This window comes from Podarcis melisellensis (genome assembly GCF_964234715.1).
Source record: "Podarcis melisellensis genome assembly, chromosome: 4".
In the NCBI taxonomy this organism is placed as follows: domain Eukaryota; kingdom Metazoa; phylum Chordata; class Lepidosauria; order Squamata; family Lacertidae; genus Podarcis; species Podarcis melisellensis.
Genome location: NC_138531.1, coordinates 75,012,343 through 75,037,766, shown reverse-complemented (window position 1 = coordinate 75,037,766; position 25,424 = coordinate 75,012,343). Strand labels below are relative to the sequence as shown.

At 42.7% G+C, this 25,424-nt stretch overlaps 1 protein-coding gene across 1 annotated transcript in view; it reads left to right on the top strand.

The window, feature by feature from the left end:
- The first annotated feature begins 6,405 nt into the window (after positions 1 to 6,405).
- The window catches only part of LSAMP (limbic system associated membrane protein), a 1,403,176-nt gene continuing 1,384,157 nt past the window's right edge, over positions 6,406 to 25,424 (top strand). The window contains exon 1 of the mRNA XM_081908544.1: positions 6,406 to 6,847. Within this exon, the coding sequence (XP_081764670.1) occupies positions 6,781 to 6,847 (67 nt within the window). The 5' untranslated portion in view covers positions 6,406 to 6,780. The remainder of the gene's footprint in view (positions 6,848 to 25,424) is intronic.

Here is a 25,424-nt window from a genome sequence, read left to right as displayed (position 1 = left end):
AAAAGTTAGGTTGAAGGATTTCCTTTGTACTTTTGAAACCAAACTTTCTTTCTTTCTTTCTTTCTTTCTTTCTTTCTTTCTTTCTTTCTTTCTTTCTTTCTTTCTTTCTTTCTCTCTCTCTCTCTCTCTCTCTCTCTCAAAAAGAAATTGAACGGGGTGGAGAGACACACTGCTCCTTTGTCACCCCGGCATCCTCTTTGACTATTTCTAATCTGAGGCATACACTTCCTCTGAACCTCTGTTATATTGGTTTGAAATCACTTTGAAGCTTCCTGAAGAGATTTAAGCCCCCTGACACTCCATTTCAACTGCCTCCTAACTAATCTTCTCATGTTTTAGAAATCCCCCCTTGGAAGTTAAAATGTGACGGTGTTGGAATGTCTATGTAATGTTTCACTCACATGTTGAATTTAGGATCGCCAAGTGAAAATAGAGAGCACATTCAACAGTAGTGCAGAAGTGGGAAGTTCAACAGGTGTTGCATCCATAACGAGGGACACCTGCTGAAATGCCCTCTTCTACACACCTGTTAAAAGTTTCAGGAGCCAAGTCCTCTTTTTCCCCCCTGACACTCCATTTCAACTGCCTCCTAACTAATCTTCTCATGTTTTAGAAATCCCCCCTTGGAAGTTAAAATGTGACGGTGTTGGAATGTCTATGTAATGTTTCACTCACATGTTGAATTTAGGATCGCCAAGTGAAAATAGAGAGCACATTCAACAGTAGTGCAGAAGTGGGAAGTTCAACAGGTGTTGCATCCATAACGAGGGACACCTGCTGAAATGCCCTCTTCTACACACCTGTTAAAAGTTTCAGGAGCCAAGTCCTCTTTTTCCCCCAACCAGGTCCCTCTAATAGAATTTAATAATTACATGTCAGTGTCCCAAAGCATTTTGGCAAAACATTAACCAAGTTCAGGGAACAGTTCTGTATTTAAATAAAGGCTCAGATTCCTTCTTGCCCACTCTGCTGCTAACTGTGTTTAAGACTCAACCATTACTGAACCAATATTGTTTCTTCATCATAATCTGAACATTCTTTTACCTGCCAGCATGAAGGTAATTGTAGTCAGACATTATACCAATCTTTGCCAGTGTAAAGATGTTTTGCACTTCAGCTCCCATCAGTGCTAGCTGACTTTGTAATCTAAAATGGCTGAAGGTTGGTGAAGCCTAATTTACACCCCCCCCCCTTCTTTCTGGGTTGCTTTTCTTTTGTCTTCTTATATTAATAGGATCCTTCGCTGGACCAGCAATAGTACATCCCTGGTCTGAATATTGTTATATGGCCTGGAATTTCTATTCACAGTGGTTTTGTAAGCGAACTTAAGATTTATACTTTTTGGTTTTTTTTAATAATATTTATTTACAGTTTAAAGACTATAAAAGAAAGAAAAAAAATCAACAAAACAATACAATACAAAAACAAAAACACTACATTACACTAACACTAAAACATTGAATTAACAAAACAAGACAAACACAATTAAAACACATCCAATAATTTCAGTATCTTATCTTTCATTCACTTGTTTCCACGACCTCCTCACACCTCCCTTTTTGTATTCCACTTCAATTAACTAATTCAGCAATTCCTTTCCATTTTCCTCTGTTTTCTGTCCTGTAATTTATCTTAACCTATTCTAACCTTATTTTTTCCCTTTAATACATTAAAAATCTGTTTGTACTTAATTCCTTATGACATTTCTGCTAAAGCCATATAACTTCATTCCAACATTTTTCTAACATTCATTAATTTTACAGTATTTCTGTAAATAATCTTTAATTTTTTTCCAGTCATCTTCCACCGACTCTTCTCCCTGGTCTCGGATTCTGCCAGTCATTTCTGCCAGTTCCATATAGTCCATCAACTTCATCTGCCATTCTTCCCGGGTGGGTAAATCTTGTGTCTTCCAATACTTCGCGATGAGTATTCTTGCTGCTGTAGTTGCGTACATAAAAAAAGTTCTGTCCTTCTTTGGCACCAATTGGCCAACCATGCCCAGGAGGAAGACCTCTAGTTTCTTCAGGAAGGTATATTTAAATACCTTTTTCATTTCATTACGTATAAATAATCTCCCAGAATGTCTTAATCCTTGGGCATGTCCACCAAAGGTGAAAGAATGTACCTTCAGTCTCATTACATTTCCAACATTTATTGTCAGGTAAATTATAAATTTTTGCTAGCTTGACTGGTGTCATGTACCACCTGTAAATCATTTTCATTAAATTCTCTCTTAGGGCATTACATGCCGTAAATTTTACACCTGTGGTCCATAACTGTTCCCAGTCAGCCATCGTAATGTTATGTCCAACATCTTGTGCCCATTTAATCATAGCAGATTTCACCGTTTCATCCTGAGTGTTCCATTTCAACAGCAAGTTATACATTCTTGACAAATTCTAATATTTGGGATCTAACAATTCTGTTTCCAATTTTGATTTTTCCACCTAGAAACCAACCTTTTGTCCAAGTTATATGCCTCCATTATTTGGTAATAATGGAGCCAATCTCGCACTCTGTCTTTCAATTTTTCAAAGCTCTGCAGTTTTATTCTGTCTCCATCTTGTTCCAAAATTTCCCAATATTTCAGCCATTTGGCCTCCATATTGAGTTTTTTCTGTGCCTTCGCTTCCATTGGTGACAACCAAAGGTTTATACTTTTTGTACTCTGTGCCTTCAGAATCATTTCAAGGGGATTGTACTATGGCAGCTTTCCCCAACCTGTTGTTATCATGTAGATCATTACCCAGCAGCTCCAGCCAGCATGCCCAATCACTAAGGATAATAGGAACTGTAGGCCAAAACATCAGGATGGCAACAGGTTTGGGAAGGCTGTACTGTGACATAGATCTGTGGATCTGAGATGCCTACATAATCCTAGATATGTAGCACAGATTAGCAATGGTCAAAGAGCCGCCAGAGTGGCAACCCAGTCAGATGGGCAGGGTGCAAATTATTATTATTATTATTATTATTATTATTATTATTATTATTATTATTATCAAATCTAGAAATAACTTGTCACTGATTATCACTTTTTCATTAGATTTCTGAAATCCCCACTATATCTGATCTCTTCTAATAGCAGGAACTTGTTTTTCCTTGGAGACTGGTAGCAGTAACATACAACCATATATATTTTGTCTCTGTCTGTTTTGTATACTGTACATATTTTGTGAGTCTCTCTTTCTTGTTTTTACACCCTCACTATCACAGATGTGAGGAATCATTGGCCCTCCAGATATTGCCGAACTACAACTCCAATCAGCCCTGGCAATTGGTCATATTTGCTTGGGCTGATGGGAGTTGTAGTTCAGCAACATCGGGGGGGGGGGATAAGGTTCCGACACCTGCACTTTCCCCAGCTTGAGTACATGGCACAGTCCTCTTCACTTACAGATGGTAAGTTATTCCAAACTAGAAGCTTCCAAGTTCATCTGGCTTTATGAATTGAGTTGTGAATAGAGCACTTGATGAGATCACATGACAGCTGCAAACTCATGCGAAATAGTCAACAGAGCTTCTCCACCCACATTTCCTAAGATCTCAGTTTGCGAGAATTGCTTCTATCTTGCAGGGGGCTTAAATATTTACAGACATCAGACAATTCAAATCAATACTTGGGAAACCACACTGTTCTGACAAATGGAAACACAAACAGAAAAGGGCATACAGTGCCTATAGACCACGATGCAGGCAGTTGGCTACACAAAAGTCTATCCTGTGTGTATATCATTAGAACCACTCATTATAGATTCTTTATTTTCCCAATGCATCATTTAAAGATTACAGATGAAAGTGGACTGCCTCTGACGGCATGCTTGTGAGATACTATGTACACCTTATGATGAACATGTGTTGAAATTTTGCTTTACTGCATGCTTATGAGTAAAGGAAGTCTAAACTGAGTATGAATGAAGGCGATTGACATTTTGGACAGTAACTAGATCTGCATGGTGATGGACTATTGTCTACTAGGGTAAACAAGGTGAAAAGAGACCAGTGTATCTGCCCCTTTAATGGTGGTGTGAAACAGGATAGTTCAGTAGGTGTTTCTTGCACCACAAACTTTACCCACTGAATGTCCTCTTTTTCTTCTGATCATCCTACTTTCTACAAGTCTGCTGTGCATAGATGACTTCAAAAGGAAGATAGAAGAACATAGGTCCTGGTGATTTACTGAATTGCGTGATTGGTGCTTCAAAGTAATCAAATGAAACTATAACACATGGCATGATCAAAGTCTGCAATTTTATCAGGACAAATAATTTGTTGTTTACTGTTGTAACAACTGTTTTCTCAAAATTTATCTTCTGTACCATGAAAATAAATAAAAGCAATATAAAAAATAATAATCCACAAAGGAAAAGAAAAAAGGAACTTCAATGCATTATTTAATTCCTGCTATTGGATAGCAACCTAGAGATTTGAACTTTAAATGCTTGCACTTTCATGTATGAAATTTAACTCATGCAGCAGTGGTAGGGGCATCAAGAGCCTGTCATCTGCCACTGTGCATCACATGATGCGGAGGACGCATCCAGTGTAGACACAAGAGTGCATGTCCTATGCACGAGTGTCTGCAGCATTGTGTTTGATCCTGTGTGTATGTTCTGTGAGAGTGTTTGCATGGGGTCACAGTTGGAGCCAATTAACCTGAAGAGAGAACAGATGCAACCTATTAGGAATGCAGGTGAAGAGGTGGAATAGAAAACAGGTAGCTGAAGGGGTGAGCAGAGCTAGAGCAAACAGAAAGAAAAAGAAAAGAAAACCTAGACTTTGGGGAGAATGTAAGAACTCTGCTGGATCCTGCCAAAGACCCTACTCTGCCATCATCCTGTTCTCCTGTGTACCAGATGCCAGATGCCACAAGCAAAGGCAGATCAACCCACTCTTTCCACATTTGATTCCCAGCAAATGGTATTCAGCTGTATACTGCCTCTGATGGTGGAGGGGTGATGGAACTATTGTGGCTGGTAGCCACCGATAACCTTAAACTCAGTGATTCTGCCTACTGCTCTTGTATAGAGCCAGTGTAATGGTTGGAGTGTTGGACTGTAACCTGGGAGACCAGAGTTTAAAGCCCCACTCAGCCTAACCTGCCTCACAGTGAGGATAAAATGGGGAGGAGGAGAACCATGTCCACCAGCTCAAACTTCTTGGAGGAAGTGTCAGAAAATTCCAAACTTTAACTACAAACTGTATGAAGAACACTTTTTTGTGGTCCATTCTCAGTCTTCCAGCTTCATCAGATGGCCCTGAGTTCTAGAATTACAGGAGAAGGAGGAAAACATCTTCCTATATACTTTCCCCAAACATCATGTGTAGGGAAGTTTGAGTGTGTTTAGGAGCTTCAAGCTGCTGATTCAAAGTAGGTTAAACCTTTTTTTGTGATGTCTTCTGTGGGCTAATTATGCTACATTGATCTTGATGGCCAGGAGAACTGACTTGATCAGCATCCTGGAAAAATTCCTTCCATCAGTTGTTTTGTCCAACTGTCACCTGATTCCTGTTCTCCATTTTGGGATCTACCAACATCGTTTAAGCTGTTCTGTATGGGATGTGGGTAGAAAACGACACTTCCTTTAGCCTGTTTGCCCAGCCTAGTTGTTGTTGTTGTTTTTCAAATAGTTCTCATTGCTACTTGTTCTCCTCCCCTTCTGCCTACAAAAAAAGTCATGTCTTTGTTCTTAGATTGTAAACATGAGGACAGGGCCCGTATTACTTCTATATATATATATTGTCTAGCACTTAGCAACTTTAGGAATATAATTATAATACCACCATCTCAGAGGGCTAGTAACTAAGTTTGATTAAACTTCTTAGCCCTTCCAAACAGACAGACAAAAAGACCAGCCTGCATTGAAGGTGCTTTGAATTAACACACCTGTGGCAAAGTAGTGTCATTCTTGCAGGTGTCTTGAAATTCTTGAAGGAAAAGGCAAGTGGTGTAATGTGTTGGTAATGGCAGGAATTATCTCTATTGGGAAAAGGTGTGATTTCTTCGATTTTACCTTTTCATTCCATATAACAATGCAACATTCTTGAAAAGGAGAGAGGTTTTGCCTTTCCTCGGGGGCATTCTAACAACCCCCCAACCCCAACATTGCATTTGAGCTTGTTCTCCTGCTGTTTGCATGTGTGAATGTTGCTGGTGCATGGTAAATAGAAAGTGTACCATGCTTCAAAACAACTATTCCTCATGGATGTAGCATGCATACTCTTTAATACAGTAATATGATATACAAAATAATACTTAAAATGCTTTCCCTTTTTAGCTTCATGAGAAGACACTCCAAGTTGCAGAAAATAACGGTCCAGCGGTTGCTAAACAGTACCCGGGATAACGGGAAGATCCACAGAGGGAAGCCTGTATGCAACCAGGAAAAGGATGGCTCTGGTTTGCAACACTAGATGGCAGAGGTGGGATCTTTTCTGCTCTGAGCGCTGTCCTATAAGGCACTGCTTGTTTAAGTACAGTCGCATTTAGTTGGAGCTGCAGGAGAGAGGGAGAGAGAGAGATTTTCTCAGGCTGAGACGAGCATCCGAGCTGCCCCCTCCCTATCTCCCAATTATTCGAAGGCGAAAGTGTGAGTGAGGTTATTCAGGAACCTGGCCATCCTAGGTCAGCTTCTTTTGTGCTGGATTGTCAAAAGCTTGTAAGAAACGCTGACGGAGGAGACGGCAGGGAGAGGAGGAGGATCGCGTCGTTAAAAAGAAAATAAAAGAGAAGAGTTCAAGAGGAAGAGGAGGAGGCTGATCGACCGAGGCAGAATCATGAGGACCTACTGGCTGCACAGTATCTGGGTGCTGGGATTCTTCTTGTCCCTCTTCTCCTTTCAAGGTAGGCAGCGATTTGTCTCCCTCTTGCTTTGATCCGGGGATGATGGAGAGGGACCAGGAAGATGGGTTGCAACGGGGAGCTCCGCTTGGTTCCACTTGGTTCTCCAGCCCCTTTTGGAAATGGGAGCCCGGGGTTTGAGATTTATTTATTTATTTATTTATTTATTTGCTGTTGGCTGTTACAGTTAGAGGGCACCTCGTGTGCTTGGCTTGCTTCAGTATGTACTTTGCAAGGGAGGGGGAGGAGGAGGGTTTGCAAAGGGAGGGGTCCAATGGAGGTGTGCACCTCTGTACCACCTCCAACTCCATTCCATGTCACTTGGCAGTCTGTGACATACAGGTGCTGATACTCCACTTATCTTCTGCCTTCCATGGCAGCTTTGCATATGGAAAGGTGTGTGTGTGTGTGGGAGGGTGGACTTGGGGACCCTATCAAGGCTTAAGTTTCTCTCCCCCTCCCTGCCCCCAGCAGACTATCTGATGGATTCTTAAATATGAAAATCCTCCTCCTTGTAGGACAAAATGGCACTGGAGTAGCCGGGAGACAGAGATGCTCTGGGTATTGATTAGCAGCAAGTGAAAATGGTACACCAGGTCCTGTGCTGTTTCTACCCTTGGCAATGGAAGGAGAAGGTTGAGTCCCAAGTGGTTACAGGTTACAGTTTTGCAAATGCCTTCCAGGAGAAATGAGGGTTCATAGTTTGGATGGCACAGTGGATGCAGACTCCTACACAAACTCTTGCCCCCTTTCCCCCCAACCGCAACCCATGCTTGTGTCTGTGTGTGTGTGTGTGTGTGTTCTTTTAAACACTGCCACACTGTGGTTTAAACACACTAACAGCTATTATTCCACATACAGAGTCTACATGTACAATTTCATCATGCACACCTTGGTGTTTACACTTCTCCCCCCCCCTAACATATGATCCCTCCATTATACATGTCAGATATATGTATCTCTTGTGCACTTTCTCTCTTCCACCTACTCATAGGTGTTCTCCCTCCCTCCCTCCTTACAACTACACAGTGAGCCTCTCTTGCATGCATATAATTTTCTATATTTTCTATATACCCAGCATAAATTTCTAGATTGATCCCTCACTCCCCCCCTTAAAAATCAAACTGCCCCATTTCCTTTGCACCTGCCACAGTACCCTCTTCCTCCCCCCCCCCTTGCATGCCACAACAGAGCCATACACACACTCTTAGGACATAGCATTTCCCTTTCCCCCCTAATTGGCACTCTCATAATTGCTGTGCTGCTCCGAAAGCCTCACACTATGACTATGACTATGACTGTGTCCTTCTCCTATGGACACTGGCTTCATATGTCTGCTTTTGCTTGTATGATACATCTCCATCCCCATGAACATACGTACACCTCCATCCTTTTCCAAGCATCCTTCTCTACTATTGCACTTTCTCTCTGCTGCCTTTCTGCATTGTGCATAGGGACACTTTTCTCTACGGAGCATACATTTTTCTCTCTGGGGAAAAAAAAATCATGTGTGCTCTGCTCTTTGGAAGCGAACACCACCTTCTACTGAGCAAGGGAACGCTTTCCTCTTCAGCAAATGCTCCCACACAACTCCGCTGTCTGTCGGATTTATAGCCACTTTCAACAGTAACATTCAGTGGTCTGGGGTGAGCTTCCCTCACCTCTGGCACAGACCCATTGAGAATAACACACACTGGCAAACCCGCAGACTCCCAAGGCTTCCTCCTTTTCTTTCACGGATGCCTATTTCCCAGCGAAAGCTACTATACAGAGCTTCCCATTGACAAGCTGCAGAGAGCTCTGATTGGAGGATTGCAGCATTGCAATGTTCGGAGCTGCTTTAACTATTTGCAGGGTTGCTGGCCCCTGGGCTCCTGCCTTGAGCCAGGTGGAGAGAGTTTGGGCATTGCTATAGTCTCCCCTTCTGTTTCACTGTGCAAGCCGAGTCACATTTCTCCTGGCTGTGCCTTTCTTTTCCTGTCACAATTTCCAAAGTGTGTGCGTGATTTCGGAGCTGTGGAAGAGAAATTGGTGGTGCTGTTGCAAGGGTGTTCAGCAGAAGTTAGCCCACACTGAAATCCCAATTTATTTGAATGTTTTTCATTCATTCTTTTTCATAAACTCCCAGCAACTCGGATGCCTCCTTTTAGTTCTGTGAATATGCAAATGGAAAAACTTGGGGCAGCTGTCTGAAAGGAAGCTGGAAAGCATGAATGTACGAGCTCCCAGAGCATCAGATATGCAAAGAATTTTATTCTAGCATTTTGTAGCAATCCCTTTTAAGTGGATCATTTGCAGTATGGCTGTTTCCTCTTGCCTTTCAGTATCCCTTGCTAGAGACAGCTAACAAGGCAATGGGGCATGTCATTTTACAGTGGTCCCAACCCTTTTTATATCGAGGTGGAGGAAAGCTATCTGTCCTTGGCATACTGGAAATAGAGATGCATCTTTAGGTTGTTGGGGCTGGGTTTAACTATAGCTGCCTGTTGCTTTGGATCTCTCTCTCTCTCTCTCTCTCTCTCTCTCTCTCACACACACACACACACACACACACACACTCTTGAGCTTTGGTTTGCAAGAAAGAGCAAGAGCACTGTGCTCAGGTTTGCAGACACAGCCAAGGGAGAGATTCAAAGCAGAGATACCAGAATGCAAAATTGGTGATACATGTTTAAGGTCCTCTGCTGCCTTGGCAAAGATAGAGAAGTGGTTGGCATGCCTCTGCCCTGAGAGAAGTGATCTCTTTAAGGTGGCTCAGTTGTGCGTCACATTGTCCTTCACCTTTTCTGGGCTGAAAAAACTGGTACCTTGGACAAGGCTTCAACTTGCTCTTGTGGTTTATTTTATTTCATTTCATGTCATCCTATTTGTATTTAACTGCAAGCTTTCCCATTTTCTCTATGAGGGCATATGGGTTAAGCCAGAGATCCCACTTCCTCCTCTGCTAAGTAGGAGGCCAGCAAATAGAGCCTTGCAAGCCAAAAATCCTCTGGCATGTACTGCCTCTGCTTACCTTTCTTATCAAACCCATGCAGCTCCCATGAACTTCATTGCCTGGGTTGGCTTGGAGTCCTGATGCTTGGCTCGTTTGCTCACTAGAGCATATTCTCCCCAGAGTCCTGCTTGCAGGCTTCCTGCCAGTTCTTGCTTATTTTAGCTACTCATTTGTTGGCCATGGGATAAGTGTACTTTGGAAATGTCCACACAGCATGCAGGTATGTTTATAGCAGTATGCTTTAGAATGTCTAGGCAGTATGCATAAAATGTGAACTGCAGGAGGTTAAGCACAGCTCCTGCTTTCATGACTTGTGCATGCATGATGTGCTATGCAGCCTTGGTAAGATTTGGTACACTGTATTTTGGGATGGTGATTGGCAAGATCCTTTGCTTTATGATGCATGCTTAGATGGTAATGTATGGTAACAGGTGAAACAGGCCATAGTACATTTCACATACATGTGATGTATAGGTTGTTCAATGGCCATATCTAGTGAAGGTTGCAGAATGTACACAATGGAACTGGTGGTGGTGCATTTGCAAACTGTGTATTGGCTAAGAAGTAAGGTAGCCTGCTGTTGCGCCTTTGGATATACTTTTCTGCCTTGTAGTTTTCAGGTGCTGTCTTGGTTAATGAGATCAGGGAGCTCACCTCAAGCTGGGAAGACTGATGAGAGTGTGTCTCACTTTATTGCCTTCTGTTCTCTTAAGTGATGGAGATGTTCAAAGGCCTAGGTCAAGCCAAGTTTACTTACAAGCTCAGGATAAGAGGAAAGACAGAGCAGGGCTTTGTACTTTAATCTCAAAAAACCAGAGCGCTTTGGAGTGGAATCCAAATGGACTGATCCTTGACTCCAAAACCTTCCAATTCAATATATCACTCAAATAATAATCAAATCTCCCAAGCCACAAAGCTCCTCTTTCAGCCATTTGAGCAACTTCTTGCATCAAAAATGATCCTTCCACTTGTCTTGTCAGATTCCTATGTGCTACCTTGGGACAAATATTATCTAGGTAGCTTTTAAAGACTCTGCTGCTGAGATCAACATACCAAACAGAACGTTCCACTGGGAAGCTCTTCTATCTCATGCAGGCTCATTAATTTCAGTGGGGGGGAGAGTTGCCTAGAGGAACTCCCTAATGGATTCTGCTCCATAGAACTAATGTGGGGAGAAAGTGGGGTGAAGACCAACTCATTCAGTGTGTCTCCAGAATAGATGGGTTAGTGGATGATGGTGTCAGGAGGCAAAGATGTTAAGCATCTTAGGAATGGAAGCATAATAAGAGTGCAGTGTGAATGTAAAAATCCACAAAGGGCAGTTTTTCATGCCCCATCACAGGTGCAACATGATGAGTTGTGTGATGGCATGGGAAGTGGCTCTGCACAGACTTCTGCATGTGACACTGGCATTCATACAGTTCCAGGGACAGGACTCTCCCACCCTACCAACCAGGACCTGGCTGCATTGAATGCTCCCTGAGGTCAGCTCCCATTGAAATAGCTGTAGACCAGCTCCCTAGCCTGTTTTTGTAGTAGGGAATCTCTAAAGACTTCCAGGTTGAAGACAGGTGGGTCCCAAAAGCTCCCTGGGAGATGGTTTCCAATGTGGTGATGCTGCAAGGACAGGGCTGGAGAATATTATCCAACTCAAGGGTCACATACCAATGGATGGGGCCAAAGCCAAAGAGTGAACCAATGTATACCATCTTTAATTTTGCATGATTGGCTTCATTCAATTTCTATAAAGTCGGAGGTTTCTACACCAACATCTTCCATCAAGGCAAGGAAGAGGCATTCAAGGATGCATTTCAGTCAAGTTAAAACACTCAAGGAGAGTATAGAGCAAGGCTGCCAAGTAGTGACCTGGAAGGAGGCATGACTACATGAGAGTCCCAGGGGTCAGAGAGAAAGGACCCAAATCTGAGGTTCTCTACCCTTGCCTTAGGAGGTTCGAATGAAGAGGAGCCCCCAGCAGACTGTGAAGCCCCCATCCTTGGCTCTAGAGGAGATGGTTCTGTCCCCTCTTAAGACAGAGATGACTTCTCCCTTGACGTTCTGTTTATTGCCCCACTATGTCTGTGAAATACAGGAGACATTTCAACTCTTCCAGAGTGGACACCTGTGTTTCTACAGCACTGTCTGTGTAAATGCACAGCATACTTCCTCAGTGATTGTAAAGCTTCTGTCTTTTCCACACTAGTGCTGCATCAACAATCCTAGCTCTCTGCTGCTATTCAGCCACTCTGATATCCGGACACATCTTATTTTATTTTATTTTTGCTTCACATAGAGCTGTCTGTGGTCCTGACCTTCAGCTCTGAACTGCACTTTGCCTGAATAACTCCATGGATTCTAGCCTGGAATAAAAGATTGGTCCAGGCTGAATGTGTTGAGGTGACTGAAGCTTCACGGCTCCAGCACCTCAGTACAATTTGGGAAGATGGGAGTTCTGGTGTTTAGTTCTTAATGAGGTTTCCCTGTGCCTGTTTTAGGATTGAGGTTGGAGAAATCCTGTTCTGCTCTAAGGATTGTATTAAGGCTCATGCAATTCTTCAACGTCTTCATTTTACAATCTGGGGATCTAACTTGCAAAATTTCAGTAAGATTTACTTCAGTAAGAGTGCTTAATATTATTTAGTATTTTTTTTTCCTTTAAAAAGGCTCAGGGTGCTGATTAGCTTCTATTTTCCCCTTCCACTCCATCTTATCACAACAACCCTGTAAAGTAGGTTAAGGCAGTGGTAAGCTACTGACCTGCATGACAGAGTAAGGATTTGGCTTCCTGGCCATAGCCTTAAACACTGAAAATTGCTGTGTAAATATTTGCTAACTGTTATTGATTGAAATGACCTAGGCAAACACAAAGTTTTATTATTGAAAAGTAGCAGCTATATTGAAGGTGCTAAGCACAGTGGAAACACATTGTTAGTGAGAGGTTTAGGGTGGTTTCTTTATGTCACCCATGTACATAATCAACTTTCACACATGCATGAACACACACATACACAGCCCTACTAGGGCAGGCCCTTACAGCAGCCAACTAATCAGGTTAGTGGGCCAAGAGTCTGATGTGGAATGGCAAATTGCCTTTCCTGAAAAGGCTCCCTTTCCCCTTAAAGAAAAATGTGCCATGATTTGATGTGCTGTTCCGACTCGGCCAGGGTGGAATCGCTTTGACAGCTGAAGTGCTCTTCTTGTTATCATTTCATCCAGGAAGGAGAGGGGGAAAATATATCAGCAACTGCACAGGCTGCTTTGAAGAGAATACAGTGAGGGCAGGGGGAAAGCTTTTGGGGTGAGCAGCCTAGACCAAGTTCACTACTTCTATTCAAGATATGGAAGAAGAAGATGACTTGCTGACCCTCATCCTTTAAATCCCTCCTGAAAACCTACCTTTTTCATAGAAGTCTTTGGCACAACTACTCAGTCCTTCCCAAAACCAAGCATGTAACTCCAATCCATATTCTTCTCCTACCTCTGACTCCCCCTTTTTCCTCCACCCTGTTTCTAATTTTAGATTGTAAGCTTTGTGAAACTGCCATGCAGGTTGATGGTGCTATTATGTAACAGGAATAACAGGAATCCATTACAGGGCAAGTGGGTGTTTGGGTAGGAGAAGCCCCCATTGTCTTCTTGTTGGCATCTGTCTGTCTTGACAGACAATGGAGTGTGACTCCAGGGGTGAAATGAAACCTCTAGAGAATCACAGCACCTGCTGTGGCTACAGAGACCAGTAACTTGTTACTGCTGCCTCCCACATTGTTTTTGCTGCATTGGCAGTATCAAAATGACCTCTCCAGGGTGCAAATCTGGGCACTGTGTATGGTGGTCCTGGGCTGCCTTGCTGACGTGGTTGAAAGGAAAGCAGAACAATGTGTTTGGTACCAGCTTGGCTGCAGCAGTTGCTGGAAGGAAGTTGTGTCCACAATGTTAAGTTGAAACAAAAATGAAGCTTCCAGTTGTTGGACTCCAATTCCCATCAGCCTGAACCATCATGGCCAATGGTCAGGGATGATGAGTGTCCATCAATATCTAGAGGGCGACAGGCTCCACATTTTAACCTACTTACATACTATGGAGGGCCTCTTTTCTTTGTTGTTGTTGCATGCATCCCATGAGTGACATCTTAATACCAGGAATACATTTCAGGGCTAAGCCCTTCCGAGACCACATGGAGTCCTAAGTCACAACAGCTGAACCGCAGACTTCTTCTGCACACACATAATACAGTGAACTGTTAATGACACAAAAGCATTCTTGACTTTTTGAATGAAGTAGGATTCTTAACTGCCCTAATGTAGACTCGAAAGAAAACTGTTTTTCTACCCTTAATGTCCGTTCTGCTTTTGTGAACTGGTTATATTACTACTTGATTATTTTCTTTCAAGGCTGTTGGTTATAAGTGTTGCATTTTCTAAGATGTGCAATACAAAGGTATATATTTATGAAAATGGTAGATGCTGATTCTAAAGTATATGTTTTTGTAGTAAAGCACCCTTGATTGTGTGTAACTGTGAGATTGTGTCTAATCTAGAGCTCCCTGAGGAAGAAGATGGATGCTCAAAATAGAGAGACATCAGATGTGTTTTGCTACAACCTTAGTATTCTCCCTTTGTTATTTTTTTAAAAAAATATTAATATACTGCCTTTCATTAAAAATTACAGGGTAGTTCCCCAAACAACATAAATATATTCTCAATATAACCCATGGATTGAAATACCACAAACAGTAAAAGCATCATTGACAAGCCAGGCAATTATTACGAGCTTGGTATTAATGGCCAACACATGCTGGGGTGGACAAAGGAGTCTTCAGCAAGTGCCAAAACTCATCAGAGTTTGTGCTTGCCTTATTTTGGCAGGGAGGAGCTACGTGTCACAATGCAAAAAGATGTCCCAAGGCTGTGGCAAGTGTTGGGATGTGAACAGATGCTAGAAGATGGTATATTTGTTGAAAATTACCCTTCCTTCTTCACGTTTGTGAGTTCTGCAGAATGCCATCCCTTTGTAGCTTAAAGGGGAAGCTTAGATAGACTAGTTTTAGCCTTTTAGTTTAAGTAATCCAGGATGCTTTAAGGCAGGCTGGATTTTCCTGCTATTTCCCCCTTAAAACAACAATCTCACAAACAGTCTTGTAAAAGATAAAAATAACATTAACTCAATCAGAATATTTGTTGAAGAGTAAAGGATACAACAGCCTTTTTCAGGCGGGCTTAAAATGGTAATTCAGTTACAAAGACATACTTAAACCCATCTTAAAATGTACTCTGAGCTTGGGGCTCAGACTTTGTAGAGGTTCTCACATTGCTGGCAGATTGGAAAGGGATGGAAAGATGGTGTGCCCAAGCAGCTGGAAGAATATACAGCTATGCCCTCCCCTGTCAGGGCACAGAGGACGTGTTTCTCAAAGAGTTCTCTCTAGCAAGTTTACAGGAAAACTGAATGAGCTTCAGCTCCTATCATGTGCCTATCTAGCAAAACATGAATTGTTCATTTGGCTGCACTTTAAATATCTCACAGCAGGTTAGGCTATGGTTACCAGATTTCATAGAATCATAGAATCATAGAGTTGGAAGAGACCACAAGGGCCATCGAGTCCAACCCCCTGCCAAGCAGGATTTTTTCAATAAATCCGGGGACCTTTCCACCCCACCCCCCTTTGAAGCTGAGTAGCAACAGGGAGTCAGTAGTGGGGATGGTGAGGCAAAAAACCCTGGACCCAAGCACACGTGCATATTGTATAAAGGTGCAAAACTCTTCTTTCACAACCTGTGAAACATAAATGCACAGGTTTTTTTAAAAAACTGAGCAATGGCACACCACCCACCCTTGACTCCCGAGCCTTCCCTGATCTCCTTCCCCCTTCCCCTTTGTTTTGACAGATCAGGGGAGGCTTGGGAGTCATGGGCAGGCAGCCGTTGCCCAGGAAGGGCCAGCCTGATAGTGCAGTTGGCTCTGGCTGGCATCAGGAGCTGCTCGCTGCTGTGGCACAGGAAAAATGGTGGGCGCCACAGCAGTGAGTGGCTCCTGAAGCCAGCCAGAGCCAACTACGCTAACAGGCTGGCTCCAGACTGCTGAGGCTGCCGCTGCCCCTGCCACATCTCCTGGGGACAGATTTGCAAATCCAGGGACTGTCCCTGAGAACCAGGGACGTCTGGTTACCCTAGGATAGGTTTCAGCAGGCTGTGGAACAACTAAGAACAACATCTGAAGATTACAGTCAATTGTCAATTACTGGTCAGTGCAACTTGTCTCCTGCCCTGCAAAAACTCTCTAATGTATGCACAAATTTATGCCCCTATAGGGCAGTTGCACTAATGCTCCCATTCCAAGATGGAGTCCACATTATCTGTTAGTTAAAACAAATAAACAAACAGAAGCCAACACTGCTTTCCCTTACCTGGTACCCTCCAGGTATTTTGGATTACAGTTCCCCTCAGCCTCAGTTAGCGATGTTGATGCTGGCTGAGGCTGTTGAGAATTGTACTCAAAATTACCTGGAGGGCACCAGGTAGAGAAATGTTGGAATCCTAATGCTACTTCACTGGGAAGTAAGCAGGGAAATAAGTAGGACTTATTTCTAAGTAGACATAGCTAGGATTGTGAAATGGCCAATGGGTACTTGTGTTCCCTTTTCCCCCCATTGAGTTTTCTGCTGTGTCTTCGGATGTTTTCTGACAGTACTGTACATTAATTTTCTGCAGGTATCATGGGTAACTGCACATCTTGGAGTTCTTTTCCTTTGTCTGATGTGAACTTGTTTCTGAAACTAGTTTTTCTAGTATAGATGTGTGCACAGGCCCACCACATCTGATTAACTGTCTTGTTTTTGCTGCAAAGTAAAGAACCAAATATACATTTTTATTTTACAAAAAAACCTAGCAATATTGATATAAAAGCAAAATAGGTTTTCTTAAATCTAGCAGTGTTAAGCTGTTCTTGGGCAATTTCTGTCTTTGTATCCTTTCACTGGCATTTCCCTATGTTGAAGGAAAATTCTATTTCTTTCTATGAAACACTGGAGCCTTACTCATGCAATATAACTGTGATGAGTGAACATTCAATTGCCTATCCATTCATCCGCAGTCATAGGGATACATATACAGTTCTCTTGATATAGTTAGGAACTCTGGACTAGAAGACTTCCCAAGCACACAGTAGTATGTGCAGATGCCAGTGGTGGCAAATGTGTAGCCCTCCAACTCCTGTCAGCCCATATTAGCATGGACAATAGCAGGAGATGATGGGAGTTGTAGTCCAGCAATGTCTGCAGGGTGACAGGCTCCCCATAACACCAAAAGAGAATGCAGAAGATAATGGGTGTGTTGGCTGCTGATGTCACAGTATGTTCAATTGGGAGAAGAGGGCAGAGGAACTGCAGTGGCATTCACTCCCCCAGGAATGGCCTGTTTCATATCTGATGGACCATTTTGAAGGGTGGCAGACATTGATGCAAGCATTCAATGTGAGCACACTTGTGCACAGGATTTCCCTCTGCCCTGTGTGCCTTCTTGTTCAACCCCCCCCCCCGTTAAACCATGCAAACAGGGCTTGGGTCTGCCTCAGATTTGGATCTAGTTCATAACTGTCAACTTACAGATTTGAAAATAAGGGACCAGCAGCCTTGAAAATAAGGGACCAGCAGCCAAAATAAGGGACCTGCAGCCTCACCTGTTCCAGGCACTCCAGTCTTCCTGTCCTCCTGCAGTCTGGTCAAACCCATACTGGGTAGCTTTGAGAACACTGTCCAACCAACTTTGTAACCAGAGGTTCAACTGAATAGAATCTGAATCGCATGTACCACAAGGCCTACGCAATCTCAACTTAAGATGGCTCTCTGGCCTGCCTTTGCACTGCAAAGTTTGCAGCAGCACGTGCAACAAAATGGCGTCCAGCATTCAAAAAACCCCTCAGTTTGCATTAACTAGCCACACACAAGGCATGCAAGCTCCACCTCCCAGTTGTTCTTAGACTTCTTATTGGGTGAGCAACACAGCCAAGCAACACAGTTGGAGCCTCCCTTCTCTCCGGCCGGCAGGGAGGGAGGTAGAAGAGCTGCTTCCTTTGAAATTTAAGGGACATCATTTAAGGGACATTTAAGGGACATCCATCAATAAGGGACAGCAGCGGGACATGGCGCTGGAATAAGGGACTGTCCCTTCAAATAAGGGACACTTGACAGCTATGATCTAGTTGGTACTTTGAAGAAGGGCTGGCTTTTGTTTAATTTCCAGAGCTTTGCTTTTCTTCCTCTGAGGGGATGTGAGGTGAATCCGTTCATGAGCTCCACATTTGTGGCAGCTCTGGAAGTGCTTGCTTGTATTTGTGTGTTTGTGCACTTGCTCTTGTACTTGGGAAGCCGGAATTACCCTCTAGCTGGGGAACAAGCTGCTGTTGTTTACTACTTTTGGTTGAGGGCATTTCAATTCCAGAAAGATGTAAACAAAATTAGAGAGAATTCAGAGAAGAGCAACAAAAGCAATTCAGGGGCTGGAGGGACTAATTTATAAGGAAGGTTTAGAAATGAGTGCAGATATGCAGAGCGTGAGTAAGCGATGGAGAAGGCAAAATGCAATAATGATCTGTGTGTATTTGAATGGTGTGTTTCTGTTGATGTTTGTTTGGGGGGACCTGTGAGGACAAGCAGTGGCAACGGGATCATTTCCCCTTCTCCCCGAAATGAAAATGTTGGACTGAATGCATTACCTGTCAGCTAAAATGTGGTTTTTCTCTCCTTGCCTCAAATCCTCCACCTACTCACCCACTTTTCTTCAGGGCTGTGTGCAAGCCCTATCATTTGTGATATTTGGAATTAAAACTGAGCTAAACCCTGGGGAATATGCTGTACAGAAAAATCCTGCAAGATCCCCATGAGAGTGGTTTAGATGTCCTGTGTGGCTTTTGTGCCATTGCTTAATTTTCACGCATTCACTGAACTGGAGCTAATTTTCCTGCTCTGGAAAGTAACTGCATTCTTGACTCTTGAGTGCCTTTCTCGTGCTTGCTTCTTATTACTCCTCTGGGCAGAGGGGTCCCTTGAGAATGTCTTCCTCTTACACAGGAACTAACGTGAGCTTCTAGCTACCACTTTTCATCCTTTTGCTCTTATAGTGAAGATTAAAATCGACAGATTTGTCATTGCCACATCCCTCCCCATTTTCCTTATTTCTCCACTCTTGACTTCAGTTCATTTCATTTTGTAACATTTCTGCATCAGGTAGCAATGTTTTTAAAAGTTTACAAAAAAACAAAACAAAACCCATGCACAGACATTTTTAATAGATCTGGCACTCTAAAGGTGTTTGGAAACTCAAAATTAAATTTGCAGACTTTCCAAACATGTGCACATCTGTGCATTGGGTCCCCTCTGAAGTGATGCCAATCACACATTGGCTATAGAAGGGCATGTCTGAGGCACAGGTCAATATCTAGGAGATAGAACAAGACCGTTTTGCATGAGAACCTCTTTGGGACTCTGTAGTGAACACGTGAAGATGGCTCAACATAATCAAATATATTTTTACTCCATGGAAAATATCATTGACTTAACCCATGCTCTAAAGGACATGGCTTGAATGCTAGGAATAGAACTGATTCATTTAGTAATCATAACACTTACTAGAAAGCAAGCAGATAAATTACAACAGCTCCTAACTATTGGCATAGAGGACTGGATTAATCTCATTCTTATCCATCCCAATCTTTCCTGCATTTCTGCAGCTTGGCATTGGTACCCCTCTGCTACACTGGTTGCACTGTTTCCTGGAGCTGCCATGATGGTCCATCTGTATCAATATCCTCTGGTTACTAGCAGTGCTGAGATAGGTGCCTTGTCCCCCTGCCCTATGATTGATCTTAGGTTTCATTCCTGATACTGAGATATGAAATGCAGCTGCAGGCTTCTGCTTCTAGTGGTGGCTGACTATACCTCAGAGATGAGGAACCTGTGGTCTTCCAGATCCTGCTGGTCTACATCTCCCATCATTCCTGACCTTGGACTATGCTGGTTGGAGCTGATGGGAGCTTGGACTCCAACAACATCTGTAGGGCCACAGGTTCCCCATCCCTGCTATTGATAGTTAAGAGAGACCTCAGGTCCTGTAACCTAGTTTTTTTTTCCTGCATGAGAAGAATAGGCAGCATCTTTTAACTTGCAAATTCAAGCATATTTGAGTTGGAGATTTTCCAGGCGCAATAAATATGCAATGCCAGTTTTACAGCTACTTTTCTGGTAGAACTTCACTTTAAATTAACTGTGCCATATATGGCCAGAGTCGGCACTTGCATTCACTGTATAAAATTTTGATCATTCACATTTTAAAAAATGTATCGGAATATCTCATTTATACTCCCTCGCTGAAAATTTCATGAGTTGCACATTCCCCAGTGTCAGATGTTCAATAAACCTAAATAATGCAGCTATTTACATTCTGAGGGCTTTCTATGCAATTGAAAGGATGGAGCAAATCATATGTTTGTTTGTCTTAATCAAAAAGAAGATTTGTTGAGAAATGGGATGGACCCCAGGAAAGCAAAGTGTGTGGTATAGGATGGCATGAAATTAGGGAAGAAGCTCCATGCTGTGCAAGGAGCCTCTTTTTTGGGCTGGGAGTTCATGATTCACATGGTGAGGAACCTATAGAATAGTGTGGATATGGCAGAATTTGAGCCATCTCTAAACAAAACTCTGCACTGGCGCAATGGTACTGTGGAGTATGTGAAGAGTGCACTAAGTATTAACAGCTATCCAGCTTGTTTTCCAGAAGCAAAGGAAATAGGCTCTGATCAGGGCACCAGAAACAACATGGGGAGCTGAGTCAGATCATTGGACTATCTAGCTCAGCCATTACTTCAATATTATTTGTTTGAACTGTTTTTTAATATTGTATTTTTAAATTATTGTAACCTGACCTCTGAGCTCATGATGAAGGGCAAGTAAAAATCATCATCACCCATGGCTCTTCATGGTTTCAGATCAGGCTCTCTCAAATCCCTAACTTGGAGATAGGAGAGCTTGAACCTAGATCCTTCTGCATACAAAGTAGATGTTCTACTCCTGAACTATGGCCTTTCCTTGTAAGCACGGCGAGGGTAGGGATGGGGAGTGTGGCATAAGAAAAAAAAATCTATCTCTGTATCAGAAAAGGTCCAAGTCTCCTGCGCCATGGATTTATGATGTTCTAGCCATAATTTGCTCTGATCTTTGGAAAAGAAATTTGTCCTGCTCATGATGCTCAACTGAATTACAACTTGAGCAGGGGTTTTCCCCAAACCTCCACCCTAGTTTGAAACACAGAATGAGAGAGAGAGAGAGATCCTGTGTACCTGCTGTCAAGTGAACAGCTTTGTAGGTTCATGCATGAAAGTGTTTTACATCAAATATCTTGCTCAAACTCTATTTTACTCCTACATGGGTTACCCAACTGAGCAGCTTTCATAGTTTGGATGGGTATCTTATCTTTTCTTGTTTCTTGCTTACGTTTTACATGATTGCAGCCCTTTCTCTAAATTGAACACTTTTTTGTTTCTGAGTATGGTTATTTGATTTTATGCAGTTCTTCTTCTTCATGGCTGGTGCTCATCAGTAGAAGATGGGTTTCCCTCCTCCCCACCACCCACCCCAAATACAAAGAGAACTCATAATTGCAAACCCATTCCAAATTGAGCCAAATAAGTTCTGCCTACTGCTATAGTCTAGTAGACTAGATTTCAGCCTTGGTTGGAGGGAACGGCTTCATAGACAACAGACATGACTCCCATGCAGGTTTAGAAATGGCACCACTAGAACAGGAATGAGAGCAGGGATGTGATACTGGAAAGGAGATGCTCCAGGCATCTGGAACAGAACATCTGGTGAAATGCATGGAAGACTTGATTCTTTTTATTTTTTTATGAGCTTAAGAAGAAAGCCTGCTGGCTTGGCATGGCTCCCCACACAGGGACAGACTGTGTGAGCTGCAAAAAAATAAAATGGCTTCTCTCAGGACTTGTCTTCCAGCTGTGCTCAGCTATGATAATAAAAATTAACTTTCCCTTCTTTGTTGCCATCCACTGCCCTGGATTTAATGGTTATGAAAGTCGCTTGGTTTAATATTGCCTGTGATTGAGACATCTGACGGGAGCCCTTGGCTCATGTTCCTTGCCTTTCCTAGTATCAGACCCTAAGGCAACATGCCGGGCCTTTCAAAGCTTGGCTATGTTGGAGCGTGATTACATTGCAGAAATCCCAGTTTGTCAATTCAAATGGCACTCACTTTGTGGAAGTGTCTGGGAGCTCTAACTATTGGAGAGGAGGAGGAACCCAGCACATGGATGTATGCCTCTGGCTGTGAGACCCTTTAGAGGTTGGAATCCAAATCTACTAGAACTCCCATCTCTGTTTGGACCCAAAATTGACAAAGCATAACCTTTTTCTTGCTCTGTCTTGAGTTTAATCTGTTTTTCTTGTGCTCTCTTTCTCTCTCTGTCTAATGTTGTCAAACACACTGATGAGTTAAGACTTCAAATTACATATCATGGTTAAGACTAGGGTGGGGAACTTTTGAGCTTTCAGATGTCGCTGAACTACAACTCCCATCAGGCCCAGCAAGCATGGTCAATGGCCTGAACTGATGGGTTTTAGTTCAGCAAATATTCTGGAGGGCCAAAGTTTCCCCATACTGAATGTAAAATTTGATGTATACTACTTAAATTATTGTAAGTGATTTTTATTTTGAGTGTGAGAAGTTTATATTTAATTGCATGTTTCACTCAGCATTATTTGTAAGTATCTGAACCAGAGATTTACACTGATCCTTCCATGTCTCCCTCTCCTGTGACAATGATACAAATAAATGTAACCTCAATGTGACAAGCAGGTTACATTATAGTTCCTGTTTCTGAAAAGCATGGCCTGCCTTTCCCAAGTTCTTGCTCCCAATGTCTTCCTCCTTGGCACAGGATCCTTGTAGACTCATGTCCTTTATGCTATACTAGTCTCTGGAAACCACAGGAGGGAGAAAATGCTGTTGGGCTCAGGTCCTGCTTGCAGACTTCTCATGGGCATCTGGTTGGCCACTGTGAGAACAGGATGCTGTCCTAGATGGGCCACCGGCCTGATCCTACCGGGTTATTCTTTTCTTGTTATGTTCTTATTACCGTGTGCCCTTTGAATACTGGTGGGAGACAACAGCTGCAATCAAACTAAGTGACAGTTTTCAACACAGAGAGACACACACATAGAGAGGCTGCAGCCCTGTGCACAGTTATACTCCATTGACCACAGTGGGCATAGCTTCCGAGCAACCTTCTATTGGATTCACCCTAATGAAACCAAGGGGTGCAGGACCCTGTGGCTTTTTGAATGGAAAAATGGAACCTTAGAGGCTGGGCAATCACTCTCTATTTCAGACTCTCCAGGTAGAAAGGAAGGGATGGGGGAGAGCGTGGAAGAGAGAAGCTGTTAATTAAAATACTCCCAATGTCCTAAACTAAATTTTAATTGAATATTCAATATCCCCACCTTGGATATTACAATACAGAGACATTAAACTTGTACACAGTACTCTGCAAGCATACGTGCTGTGCAATAAAAGTGTCAGCTGTTAACAATGGTATAGCATTCAAATCTCTTTTCAGAGTGTCTTCAGTATTATTTGGTGCTGTCACTTATGTAGTATTTTTTCAACAGTAGAAATATGCCTGAAGTGCAGGGGAAGGGTTCTTCATTTAGCAGCAGTGAATGTGTGCTTATTTCTCTAAAGACAATTTGTAATATTTTAGTAAGCCCAAACCTTGCAGCTGTGAATCAATCCACTGAGGTGGTTTTTTTGGGGGGGTGTGTGTGGTTTTTTTTTACATCTAAGAGACCATCCCACTGGCACCTCCCTTAATTACTGTTTCAGTTTTCAGGTGACAATTTTAAAAATCTGAAACCCAAGGAAGTTCTAAACTTTTCACTTCTGAGAGGTTGCTGCCCATGTATCACTTAGCTCTCAGCCAGCCAGCTAGCTGGAAGCGTATTTTTTCATCATCAAACTAACCTTTGCTCTTGCAGTAGAAGTTGTATAATTTTATGTACTGGGCTTTGGATGGTTGCATAATTGGGGGCATGAAAAAAACCCAGTGACCTATGTGGCTGATGGTCTTTGGTTAATCCATTAGTCTAAAGAGGTTTTCATCAATTGCATTCCCAACCCTGTTATTCTGAGTATACAAATCACAGCCCTTGGATAATTGATATTAAAGCATTACAGGACTTTTGCAAGGCGACATCTTTAGATATGGCTGCTTATTTGAATCTCATGTTCAGCACTGCAACACGTCCCTTCATTCTCCTCCTGGGCCAGACGATGTGACACACGACTTTGCTAAATGTGTTAACATCATCAAGGAAAAGTTCATGGTAAGGCCCTTCCTGTTACAGAGTCTGCCCGCGCAGTGGCGACATGGGGAGAGCAGATTGGAAAAGCATGATATCCCATTTTTACACAGGCGGCTTCTTGCAAAGCCTTTTAAACATGAGCAGGAGGGTCTTTATTGTAAATTAAATAAACCTTCAGATCCCTGCCGTTTAAATGGGCTGTTGATAAATAGATTTTGTTCTTAGTCATCTTTCACTCTTACATGCTCGAGAAAGTGCCCCTTTGTGTAAATTATCCTACAGCTCTTTAGTTGTACCTTTTTTTTTAAAAAAAAGAAGAAGGTATTTTAGTCAGCTGCCAATTCCATGCATGAATAATCAAACCAAAATTGTGATTTAGAGGAAGTTTATGCAGAGACAATGGGTGACTCAGGCTATCTCGCAGCTGCAGGCCTCCTCCCACCTGGAGCTGATTGACACAGCTAAAATCAACATGCAGGAAGGGATCCAAAGAACTGTGCATCTATTGAGTTCAGGATGCCCAAGAGAAGCAGCCCAGCAGAGTGCTTTTGGAAAGAGGTCTGTGACATGTTGGCTGCTTGGGGGTGGGGGGCGGGGAGTTATGCAGACCACATAGTGGACACCTCTAGCAATTCTTTGGGGCCAAGCCATTAGGATTATTTTATTCTTCAGAAGATACACAGATCTTACACTGGCCTTGTGAACTGCCTTGGCATGAGTTCTGTTGTCACCCTATTTTGGGACATTTTCAGCACTGGAAACCATTTCAACATGGTTTGCCATCAACAAAGCAGGTTTATTAAATAGAAATCTACTGTGCCGCAGGTTTTGAGCAGGATCCTCTAGTGAGATGGAGAAGGCAATTAAGAGGGGGCGGGGAGAGACGATGGGCCCTGGTGGATATAGCATACCCTCCAACATTCTCTGGTGGAAATAGACACATTCTATTTAACAAGAAGAAGAAGGTTTTTTTTAATACTCTGCCAATCTGACTGGGTTGCCCCAGCCACTCTGGGCAACTTCTAACATTAAAACATTAAACATATTTAACATTTAAATACTACCCTGTCCAGGGCTGCCTTCAGATGTCTTCTAAAGGTTGTATAGTTACTTATCTCCTTAGCTAAAGGGTTGCATAACTCCATACCCTCCAACATTTTTCTGATGAGAATAGGGACCTCCTAAGGAAAAGTGGGACATTCCAGGTTGAAATCAGAAAC